The sequence below is a fragment of the Pituophis catenifer genome, unplaced genomic scaffold, assembly GCF_029215685.1.
Source record: "Pituophis catenifer annectens isolate HBS135680 unplaced genomic scaffold, rPitCat1.0.hap2 SCAF_7, whole genome shotgun sequence".
Lineage (NCBI taxonomy): Eukaryota > Metazoa > Chordata > Lepidosauria > Squamata > Colubridae > Pituophis > Pituophis catenifer.
The window spans coordinates 72213583-72226515 of NW_027256887.1; the positions used below are offsets into that span (position 1 = coordinate 72213583).

Below are 12933 nucleotides of genomic sequence, written 5' to 3' on the forward strand. Positions count from 1 at the left end.
ATGTACCCCTGGATTGGGGAGGGAATGGAGATTTTACAGTATCCTTCCCCTGGAGTGGGGAGGGAATGGAGATTTTACAGTATCCTTCCCCTGGAGTGGGGAGGGAATGGAGATTTTACAGTATCCTTCCCCTGCCACACCCACCAAGCCACGCCCACCAAACCATGCCATGCCCACTAAACCACGCCCACAGAACCAGTAGTAAAAAAAATTGAAACCCACCACTGAACTGAATGGTTAAAACTAACTGTTGCTTCTATCGGCAAGCCCACCGAAGCGTACTTACATACCAGATGAACTCAAATGGCTGTAAATTCCTGAATTGTTTCATTCTCATAGTCATCCTGTATGTTTGATCATTTGATGAATGTACTCAGAGGGGGATTCTCATCTCACTTCGGGATATTTCATTCATCTTATCAAAATTATTTAGTCTAGTGCTTTTCCCCCCCATTTCTGCACATACTTTATTCTTTTTGTAAATTGCCTTAGGAGTAAGATTAAAGAGTAGCATTAAAATATGGATAAATGATTTTTGCCCCAAGGAATATGGAATAGTATATCCTTACCCACCTAAAGTTTCTACATTCAGTATTCTCCCATGCATTTTTAATGCACTCCTGAAGTTCCAGAAAAATATAGATCACCAGGGCTGTCAGTTGATTAACGAAATCTTAACTGGTAGTTCCTATTATTCTTAAATAAATTAAGTCAAAAATGGCAGAAATGGATGGATGGATAAAATATTCCAAAGGGTCTGAGCAATTCTCTAACAACATACTTTAGATATTTATGTTATTGTGAATTAGGAACTATGCTTTTCTTTTTAATATGAGGCCTGACATCTATGACTCACGGACATATTTATACTGAGAATAATCAATAGAATAATTCATCCAAACTATGAATCTGCTAAGCACTGCAGAATATAGATGAGATATGGGAAGATATGTGATTTACTTATTTTTCCTATGGCCTGATTCTCACCAGGGTGAGAATTACTGACTTAAAGCCTAGTTAAACTAAACTCAGATCAGCATACAATTCCCAAGTCTCCTCCTATTTTATTTGTTGAGTTCTCAAATGTAGAATCAAGAATTAATCTTCCTTCCTTCCTTCCTTCCTTCCCTCCCTCCCTCCCTCCCCCCACACCTTTTATAATGGCAGCTGCTTTAGTTTGGTAACCTTATCTCTGGAGAAGAATACATGACATTTCTAAATCAATTACATGAACTTGACTTTCATAGAGTATGTGTGCTTTTATGGCAGAATTTGGGAAATTAGAGTTCTCAGATCAATGATATTTTTTCCTTCCTTCCTTCCTTCCTTCCTTCCTTCCTTCCTTCCTTCCTTCCTTCCTTCCTTCCTTCCTTCCTTCCTTCCTTCCTCCCTCCCTCCCTCCCTTCTTAGGTACTCAGGGTGGATAGGGATGATGTCACTCTTGCTTTGCAGACCTATTTTATTTGTCATGCAATCCTTCTTGGCTTTCCGAAGTTTGAAGAATGAAAATGAAAGACATCATGATGTTCAGGAGCAGGAGCAACTTGAGGTCATCCATCAAAGTCAAACACAGCATGCATTAGAAACAATTTGCACTAAAAATCATATATTTGGAATTGGAATGGTGAAGAAAACCTGAGAAGACTACACATCAAAACTTATATTATTTGAGTTAGTCACATTTTTAAAAGTATACTCTAATTCTGTTTAAAAAACATATTTTGGAAAAAAATGCATGCAGATTTGTGTATATTAGGCAGTTATGAATGTGAACCAACTGAAATATGATCAAAAAATAGTAATGGTAGACAAGTACTACATTAAATACAAGTCTGGGCAGGGATGAAATCTAAAAAATTTTCCTACTTGTTCTGTGGGCGTGGCTTAATTGGTGGGTGTGGTGTGGTGATCAGGTGACCCGGTAGGCGTGACTTGGTGGTCAGGTGAGTAGGTGGGTGTGGCCAACAATAATAAATAATAAAAATAATAAACAAAGTACACAAAACAATAAGAGGTACCAAAAACCAACTTTTACAGTTTACACACACACAACACAACACAACAGAACACAACACAACTGACTCACACACAATGTAAAAGCAGCTGCACTTGACCCAAAATGGCCCCTGCAACAAGCAGGAACCTCACACAGCCACAAAAAGCTCAAAAATCAAGTTTCACACTTTTTCTATACAAAATGTCACATACAGCTTTGTGAGATTTTGTGTGTTTGTGTAGTTAGAGTGAAACACTGCAGAAACACATCAAATCTCAGAAAGAGATTTGCACAAATATTTTATTTTATTATTTTATATTTAGATAAAAGCAGCTAAATTTAAAACTTCCTTAACTTTAAATTGCTATGTCAAAAAAAAAAAAACTCCTAAAAAAACCCTCCAATTAACTATTTTTTTAAAGCTTCCCCACCCCAAAAAACCCCCAGTTATTTACCAAATTGAAGGCACAAGGCAGGCAGATTGAGTTGCTCACCGATTGGATTGATTGCAGGCAGGCAGATTCAGTTGCTAGTGTATGCAATTGATTGTAGCAGTCGAAGCAAAGCAGAAAAGGCGAGTGAGCCCAAAAGAAGCAGCAAGCTGCCAAGTAGGCAAGTGGGGACCAGGTGATTGGGTGGGCATGGGCAGGGGGGGGGGCAGAGATTTTTGCTATCAGTCCTCCGAACTACCTGCTGCCATCGCCAGCGGATCGTCCGATCCGGTCCAAACCAGGAGCATTTCACCCCTGAGTCTGGGGTAGTCTAAACCAGGGGTCTCCAACCTTCACAACTTTAAGACTTGAGGACTTCAATGTCGGTCAAACAATGCCAACTGGCGGCCCCAGGGGGAGAGCCTTCTCTGTGGGGACACCTACCCTCTGGAATGAGCTGCCCCCGGAGATACGGCGGATCTCGGATCTTCGCACCTTTCGCTGTTCCCTAAAGACGTATTTATTCCAGCAAGCCGGGCTGGCCTAACTCTTTTAAATTGTTTTATTTTTTAAATTGTTTAATTATGGGTCATAATACAGGGGTGCTTTTAATTGTGGGCCAAATTAATTTAATTGGATTTTAATACTTTTTAAAATTTTGTATTTTTTGTGTTTTATCTGTTGGCTGTTCACCGCCCTGAGTCCTTCGGGAGAAGGGCGGTATATAAATATAAACAAATAAATAAATAAACTCCTAGAGTTTCTCAGCCAGCAAAGCTGAAGCTGAGTTGAAGTCCACAAGTCTTAAAGTTGCCAAGGTTGGAGACCCCTGGTCAAAACAGTGGTATGTATAACCATCATTTATAGACACAATACTAACATATTAATATTTTCAAGATTTTTGAGTCCATTTTTAATCATTTAATAACTTTTATGTCAAGCAGCTATGTGTCATTTCCAAATATTAAAATACATTCTTCACTGTTGGAAGTTGTGTGCTTTGCTCTCTGCAGTAGAGGGCTTCCCTTCTCAGTAGTATGCATCAATAGCAATTATGTGGCTTTTTCACAAGATGGCTACCAGCAGGAGCCTCTTAAGAGTGCCAAATGACATTTTCAAACACATTTCATGGTGAGAATTGCATCTTCCCTTGTCAGATTAGAGGCAGAATCTTTTAACTTTCTTTTCAATGTGAATTTAAAAACTGCCTTTTTGAAAACTGTGAGGGTTACCTGAAGATGGGAGGTGAAAGACTGTTTTCCTCAAGATCAGTCTCACTAAAATGTAAGATCTACGTTCACTTTTCCAGTAGCAGCAGGGCAAATATCTTAAAAGAGACAGTGAAGAGATATATTGCTAGTCTAAGATTGTCTTCTTAGACAATCTTGTCTTCTTAATCTAAACATTTTCTTGTACTGGTATCCATGATTACATTTGCTATGTGAGAACTTAATTGGAATGTCCACCTTATTTATAAAGAATCAGTTTCGAATAGACTGTAATACAAAATTTCCATTGCTAACCAAGGCAGTTGCTAAGTGAGTTTTGCCCTATTTTACAACCTTTCTTGATGTTAAATGAATCACTGCAGTTCAGGGCTGAAATGCTACCGGTTTGGTCTGGTTCGCCCGAACCGGTAGTAATAAAAGCTACTGGTTCAGGCAAGCGGGTAGTAAAAAAATGCTACCAGTTCAGACAAACTGGTATTTCCGACAGTCAGCTGTGCCGTGAGATTTATATTAGCTAGAAAGCAAGAAATCCTGTTTTCTAGCAAATCTAAATCATGCAGGACAGCTGTTCCCCCCTTGCTGCTCTACTTACCTTCTTAAGCCTATTTTTTCAGCGCTGCACGGTAGGGCCTGTGGTGCACATGCGTGTGCAGCATGCATTTGGCACGTACCACACATGTGCGCACACAGCGAACCGGTAGCAGACTTTAGAGCATTTCATCACTGCTGCAGTTGTTAAGTTAGAAACAGGGTTGTTAAGTGAATTGGGCTTCCCCATTGACTTCGCTGGTCAGAAAGTTGTAAAAAGATCACATGACCACAGGTCATTGCAACCGTCATAAATATGAGCCAGTTGCCAAGCATCCCGATTTTGATCACATGACCACGGGGATGATGAAATGGTCATACGTGTGAAAAATGGGCATAAGTCACTTTTCTCAGCGCTGTTGCAACTTTGAACAGTCACTAAACAAATGGTTGTAAATCAAGAACTACCTGGATTGAATTAGTCTGTTAGAATGAGCGCATGCCTTCATGTCAGTTTTTGACTCCTATGGGTGATTGTCTTTGCAGTTTTCTTGGCAATCTTTTTGGAAGTAGTTTATGATTGCTCACTTCCTAGGACCGTGATGGCGAACCTATGGCACGCATGCCACAGGTGGCACACGGAGCCATATTAGTGGGCATGCCAGCTCAGCTCTGAGGCGCATGCACGCGCTGGCCAGCTGATTTTTGGGCCTTCTGGGCCCACCAGAAGTAGGGAAACAGGCTGTTTCCTGCCTCTGGAGGGCCTGTGGGGGGTGGGGAAGGCCCGTTTTTTTTCTTACCTGGCTCCAGATCCTCTCTGTGTATCTGGGAACGGCGAAAACAGCCTTTCCCACTTCCTTGGAGGCCCTATGGAGGCTCAAAGGGCCCATTTCCCCACTCCCGGTGGGACAGGAAGTGATGTTTTTTCCTGTCCCCAGCCTCCAGAGACTCCTAGAGAGGCTCCTAGAGACTCCTAGAGAGGTTCTGGAGGCTGGGGACAGCAAAAAATGTCACTTCCTGTCCCACCGGGAGTTGGGAAATGGGCTTTTTCAGCCTCCGTAGGGCCTCCAAGGGAGTGGGAAAGGCTGTTTTTGCCGTTCCCAGATACACAGAGAGGATCTGGAACCAGGTAAGAAAGAAAAACGAGCCTACCAGGCCATCATGTGCCATAAGCGGGGGGGTGGGAGGGGGAGGGGGTTGCGTACACATGCGCGTGGGCACGTGCGCGCGCAACTCTCCCCCGCCCCCCCCTCTCCTGGCACGCGATGGCAAAAAGGTTAGCCATCACTGTCCTAGGACTAAGAGGATGTGACTGGTTCAAGGTTACCCAGGTGGTTTTGTGCCTAAAGTAGGACTAGAACTCCCAATCTACCAGTTTCTAGCTTCATGCCTTAACTAGTGCACTAAACAGGCTCATTTATGGGCAATCGGGATTTTATTGTGTCTGGTTTCGGAGCAGCAAAAAGCTTTGATTCATTAATTTTGGTAATGTGACTTTGCCTAGCTGAGAAGTGCTCAGAAAGAGATCATTTGTAATAGTCAAATGATAAAAGCAGAGCTTTTCAGCAAAAACTGCTCTGATAAATATATAGGTAAGACCTTTATAGCATTTTAAAAACAGTAATAGGTTCTTAAGACTTATCATGTGGGACCCAAAGGTTAAGTACAGAACTATCCCGCTGTTGTGACCCAGGCCCAAGTAAGTAGTAAGAAAATCAGTCCGTGAAAAAACAAACAAACTTTATTCGAACAGCTGAGAATTAATTCATTCCCAGCATCGTTCAACTAAATTAAAGCAAATTCCTCTCAACACAAATTCCTCAGTCCTATCTCAAACCTTGGTCCAATTAGGCAAACTGCCAAAGGCCTTTCTTGGCAAACATTCAGAAGTCCCAGATACAAAAATAAATACAAGACATAGATGAAGGAGAAGGAGAAGACGAAGCTACCAATGTTGTTTTCCGACAAAGCCCAAACGCCGTTGGTGGTCTGTTTTAAGCCTTATGGGAGGGGCCAATCATCTCTTGGCCCTATTCTCGAGTTGTCCTCTTTGCTTGAGCTTCTCTTGCCTTCTGGCAGCTCTTCTCATGCGTGCATTAGGAACAGGCTCCTCCTGTTCCTCTGCCTCACTCCTATCAGTCTCTGGAGGCTCTGGAGTCTGCATATCATTCCCTGATGGCCCTGGCCCCATCTCTGCCTCTGACGCAGAGCCCTCATCCGGGTCTTCCCCAGCCTCCAGGACTGGCCCATGTTCTTCCTCAGTCTCATCGCTATCCGACTCCGCTGCCAGCTCCGCAGGCTGCTGGTGGACCACAACATTCGCTCACCTAGAAATAGGAGGTTGAAAGTGTAGGGTGAGTCTCAGCAAGGATTCCTTGAGCAGTTAAAGAGATATGGCAAATGATGGGATGGAACAATGCATGTGCACAATACTTGGGCATCAGAGGTGGTATTTAGCCAGTTCAGCGAACCGGCTCGTTCGAGCGAATCGGCAGCCGCGACTGTGGGTGGGCCGGCCATTCGCCCCAGTGCCGTCCTATTTAGCCACATTTTTGAGGCCAGGCACATGCGCAGAAGATGCACGCGAGAGCAAAGCACATGCACAGAAGGCCAGGTGCATGTGCGGAAGGCGGGCGCGGTGAACCGGTGGTAAGAATATTGGAAACCCACCACTGATGGCCATGATACATTCTCATCTGAGGAAGCTTGCACAGCATAGCTTCATGTTCAATGCTTCAGATAGTTTCTTCTTTTTTTTTTTTGAATCATGTTTTATTAGTTTTTTTGCCCCTAACACACACCCACATATTTTATGAAACAGAGTATTGACCATATCATATCATATACAACTTGTCATATCCAAATATATTTTATTTAGTTACAATTTCTGCCAAAGTGTTCTTTTTCCATATTTTTAATCAAATCTTAATATTTCTATTCTTGTTTCTAAAAACAGTATCTTCTTTCGCCCTCAAATTCTATTTTCTCCATTTTTAATCATATATATTTTCTTTTAATTTTTCATAATTCATTCTTTATCCTAATATATTTAAACATGTTAGGGGATGTCTTTCTTCCATTTCATCTTTTTTGTTTTACAGCAATCTTTCTTCTCTTTCTCTCCCTCTCCCTCCTTTCTTTTCTCCTTCCTACCTTCTTCTTTCCTCCTCCCCTCCTCCTTCTCTACTTCCCCTTCCTTTCTCCCCCTCCTCCTTTCTTCCCCCATCTAACCTTCTCCCCTACTCTTATTTCCCCTTCCTTTCTTCCTCTCTTCTTCCCTTTATTCTATTCCTCTCTCTCCTTCTCCCTTCCTTCGATCTCCCTACTCCTTCTTCCATCTCTCTCTATTGCTGTATTCATTTTCAATTCAGTGTTTTTTTTCCCTATGGTGTCTAGGCATCCCTGATTTTCTCTCCATTTATCAAGATTCCCATCATGTTTTTTTTAAATTCTTAGCAATATATTTCAACTTATTCCATTTTTACCTTAAAATCTTTCAACTTAATTAACCTTCCACCTCTTATTTTCTTTAATTCCTAATTTCTTATTCCCACTTCAATAATTATTTTTCTCTTTACCTAATATTTCAATTACTTTCCGTTATTTTTCCATATAAACCATTCTGTATCTGCTGATCTATTTTACATTGAACAATATACTCCTTTTTTTTTTTAATTGTTACATATATTTCATTTCATCTTTGCTTCAGATTGTTTCTGAATTCCACATAGGAATCATAATCTGTGCTCTTGCTAATCCTATCCCCAATGCTTTTGTGGCATTAGACCGTATTTGTTCCAAATACAGATAATTTAGTTCTTGTCCACTCTCTGAAAATCAGGGTTTTTTTTCCCCCTGTATACTTCAGGGAAGAGAAAGTCCTTTTGTTCTTCTGTTATGCCTTTCCTACCAGTGCATGCTATTTCTTCACAGAGGAGAAAGTGGGGACCTGTGGACCAACCAGCCCTAACCCAAAGATCCTCTCTGTACCAGGTTTCTGATTCCTATAGTTAAACCCCAATCCTTCCAAAGATGAGATATTGCTGGTTTAGGAAGAGATCCTACTACTGTGATAACTGGTTTGCAGTCACATTTGGTAGGACAACATAAGGAAAAAGGCAGATTGGTTTTAAAGCAACCTGGGTATATTTTGTAAATCTAGCAGGTGCTGAGTTTAGAAGATCAAATAATGTGCCCTAGTTGACTCACTGATGTGAATCTTGATTCATTATTCCTGGAATGAGGGCAATACACACATTCAAATTAAATCAGATAAATGTAGAAACTGAATGTAAAAAAAAAAAAATCCCTTTGAAATCATTCAAATACATTTCAATACATTTTCCCCACCAAACCAGGTCTTACTTTCCAATCACAAATATGCTGTCTGCTGTCACTTGACTCTTAGGTTATTCTTATTTTGTAAGCTATTCAATTTTATTGACATCTGCTTTCATTTTCATGTTAATGTTTTTGCTCAGGTCTCCGAAGAGCCCACTTAGCTTGCCAATTCGAATTTGTGACTGCCACAGAGAAAACAAAATTCCTCCCTTCCTCTGGTGATTTTTAACACTTGCAAACCTCTTCATAATGTTTGGATGCCACAATGAATATTTTATTTATATTATTTGTTTGTATCCCACCTGCATCATTTTACAAATAACACAACATACCCAACACACCTTTCTCCTCCTCTTTTCCTCACAACAACAACCACCCTGTGAGGTAGGTTGTGCTGAGAGAGAGTGACTGGCCCAAAGTCACCCAGCCATTTTGTGAATTACTGTAACTAATTATTGTACTGGAAAAATCAGCGTATGTGATGCAAATATAAAAGCATGCATTTATACAAATTTTACTGAATATTCAGTCTTTTCTCATGCTTTGCTGCCCTTACTCCAAGGTTGTCTCAGCCTTCCATCCTTCCGAGGTAGGTAAAATTAGGACCCAAAATTGTTGGTGGCAATATGCTGACTCTGTAAACCGCTTAGAGAGGGCTGTAAAGCACTGTAAAGCGGTATATAAGTGCTATTGCTATTGCTATTACTCTTCTCATCCTTATGAGATGATCATTATGCTACATGTACTTGACATTAAACTCCACTGAACCCTATGGGATTATATCCTTCCATACGTATATACCAGGGGTGGCTTCTACTTACCTATACTACCGGTTCACATTGTGCCTGTGTGTGCGTGTGCTTTCTGCGCATGCGCAGATCAACTTTGATGATGTCAGGGCAGTGGGTGAAGCCTCCTGCCGGTTTTACTACCGGTTCTTGCGAACCGGTCCGAACCAGGGGCAACCCACCACTGATATATACAGTAACATTGCATTGTATCCCTGATGTTTGAGATAACAGTGTGATTCCTCTGAGGGCCTCAGTTGCCATATTTGGCAAGATGATGTCATAGACACCCCTAACAACAACTGTGTAGTTTCTGATAGCAAAATCTATCAGATTGAAAACAAGGGCAGTGAAGACCAAGCCAGAATAAACAGTGCAGAAAATTAATAGAGAAAAGAAGAGAAGAATCTAGTATTAAATACTCTTAAGTTCGGTATTTAGGTTTGGGAGCAAGGGGCTGATAAGCAGAGTGAGTGTGCCAATTTAGCACTCACATCGATGTGAAAATATATTCTGTGGAATGTTTATTATGTTACGCACCCAGCAGAAACTAAAGTGATAGCACAACATTGTTAACAAATAATGTTACAGGTGTAGACGAGTTCCATGCCATAAATTATGGTTGAGTAGTAAGTTATCTGTTGAATATCATGATTGCTAATGAAGACAACCTTTGCCTTTCCATATGGCTGGGGTGTTCTTGTCTTAATGAGCTCATTCTCTAATCTGTTACTAATGTGCATTAGACTCCTTTGATCCATTCTCAGTACATTCTGGATGCCAAAGATTGTTCTTTTTATCCCTTCAGAGCTGTCCTTACCTATTTACTGACATCTGATGTTAACTTTATTTTTTTTTTCCTCATTAATTTCCAGAATGCAGAAACAGCAAGAACAGTGTCAGATATTTGCAGTTCTCGTCTTCACATTTATTTTCCTGCTGGCAGCTGTGAGCACTACCGAGGCTGGCAAAAAAGAAAAAATAGGTAAGTGCAAATAATTATAGACACTTAGAGAGGTGGTGGTATGTTGTAATTTCTGCTTTCATCTCTGGTTTACGGATGGTTGGTATAAAATGGTCTGTTTCAGCTAAGTGAAAAAAATACTGCACAATGTTGAGTGGGGCTTCAAAGCAGGGAGCCAGATCCTTAGTTTTTATGGAAAGCATCCTCTTGAAGCAAACCCACAAATTGGGTCCTTATGACACTTCACATCTATCCATTAAATTGTGGAATCTACTTTCAAAGGATGAGAATGAACTGGCTCAACTTCCATGCTTTCCCAGCCAGGCCATGAGGCTACCATCCAGTGGTGGGTTTCAAAAGGCTACCGGTTCTCCAGAACTGTTCAGAACCTCTAAAACCTACCTCTGCTACCATCCCATGAAACAAAGCATGGAAGCTGAATGCAGCTGCTGTGCCCCCCGTAGCCTTTAGTGAACCAATCTAATCAGAGATTGCAAAATCCAAAAGATTTAATTCAAGAATCAGTACCAAATCTCACTAGATTCAGGGGGTTCTTACAGAATATAGAATAACAAAGTTGGAAGGGATCTTGGAGGTCTTCTAATACAACCCTCTGCTCAAGCAGGAGATCCTATACAATTCCAGACAAATGGCTGCCGAATCTCTTCTTAAAAGTCTCCAGTGATGGATCATCCACAACTTCTGGAGGCAAGCTGTTCCACTGGTTAATTGTTCTCACTGTGAGGAAATTTCTCCTTAGTTCTAGGTTGGATCTCGCCTTTTTTAGATTTTTAGATTTTATTGAACTTCTATACCGCACTTCTCCCAAAGGACTCAGTGCGGTGTACAGCCATATTAAAACACATATACACCACAAAATTTAAGAACAATTTAAAAACAAATATATAAAATTTGGCCCACGAAATTAAAAACTAACAAACACCCAATTTAAAAATTCCTATTAGGCCAGCCTGGCTTGTTGGAATAAAAGAGTCTTCAGGGCGCGGCGAAAGGTACGCAGGTCGGGGATCATATGAACCTCTAGGGGCAGCTCATTCCAGAGGGCTGGTGCCCCCACAGAGAAGGCTCTCCCCCTGGGTGTCACCAGTCGACATTGTTTGGCCGGCGGCACCCTGAGGAGCCCCTCTCTGTGGGAGCGTATTGGCCGGTGGGAGGCTATCGGCGGCAGAAGGCAATCTAGTATATATCCCGGTCCTAAGCCATGGAGTGCTTTAAAGGTGGTAACCAACACCTTGAATCGCACCCGGAAGACCACCGGGAGCCAGTGCAGCTCACGCAGGAGAGGTGTTACATAGATGCGCCATGTCACCCCCATAATCACCCGCGCAGCCACATTCTGGACCAGTTGGAGCCTCCAAGTACTCTTCAAGGGGAGCCCCATGTAGAGAGCGTTACAGTAGTCCAGACAGGACATGACAAGGGCATGAGTGACCATGCGCAGGGCATCCCGGTTCAGAAAGGGACGCAACTGGCGTATCAGGCGAACCTGATAAAAAGCTCCCCTGATAGATTTCCATCTGTTACTTCTTGTCCTGTCCTCAGGTGCTTTGGAGAATAGGTTTACTCCCTCTGTGCCAGTCTCTCAAATATTGTAATCTTGCCCATAACAATGCTGAATCTCAATAGATGGCATCCTTGCACATTCCTTGAGCCTCTGTTTTAATTTGGGAGTTTTTGTGGGTGACAAAGTGCCCGTAGAAGTCACACTGCTAACTCCAGTATAATTAATGGGGTGTGTAACCTCATACTATTCCTGCATTTGTAGGAGGAGTGGACACATTCAGTTTTTTGACATTGTGACTCACACGGATAGTTACATGATAGCTATTTTAACTGCAACAATAGTAATACTGATAATTTAGAGAAAAAGACAAAGTAAAATAAATTTTCATGCAGAGTTTATATATAACCAGAATAAGTAGGTGACTTTCAATGCTATTAGCCATTCAGTTCATTGTTGCTCATAAGAAAAGCCCAATTAGGTCTAAAGAGGGAAAGTAATACAATTAGAGTCCATATCAAGAACTCAGAAACATTAAAACAATTCATATGGAAGATATGTGCCAAACAGATTACAGTTTTTATCCAGTATCAATACATGTCTACTGTGGGTTGCCCACTATGAGGTTGTCTACTCTTGTTACAGAACACTTAAAATTGGCCTTTTAATCAAAATGTCTCTCAAAAGATAGAATAGCTTCTATCTTTTGATTTAGTACAGACAGCAAAGATGCTTCTAAGAATAGTAAAATGTTATATATAGAAAACGCCTTAAGATGAGAAGACATATAATTTTCTCATCTGTGATATTAGTTGCTGACACTCTGGAATCCCTTTTAAAATATTCCTTTAATAAACTAAGGCAGCTTCAGTGGAACAAAAGGATGTGCTGTAACTAGATGTAACTAGATCAGTAAAGGAAACCAGGATATGTATTTTTTTTAAAAATAGTTTTTATTAAGCATTTTTCACCTTTAAAAACAGAAAAAACAGAGAAAAACAATAAAAAACAAGACAAAGATAACAATGTATCATATTTCTACAGCCTTCCCAAGTCGGCATATGTATTTTGCTTTTGTAATTCGTCCTTCTACTTTACCTTTCTATCCTTTATAACAACTATAACAGCTATTTT

The 12933-nt window shown here is 41.0% G+C and overlaps 1 protein-coding gene across 1 annotated transcript in view; it reads left to right on the forward strand.

Moving 5' to 3' along the window:
- The window catches only part of PTN (pleiotrophin), a 114522-nt gene that overhangs the window by 62347 nt on the left and 39242 nt on the right, over positions 1–12933 (forward strand). Inside the window, exon 2 of the mRNA XM_070947182.1 lies at positions 10189–10298. Within this exon, the coding sequence (XP_070803283.1) occupies positions 10190–10298 (109 nt within the window). The 5' untranslated portion in view covers position 10189. The remainder of the gene's footprint in view (positions 1–10188; positions 10299–12933) is intronic.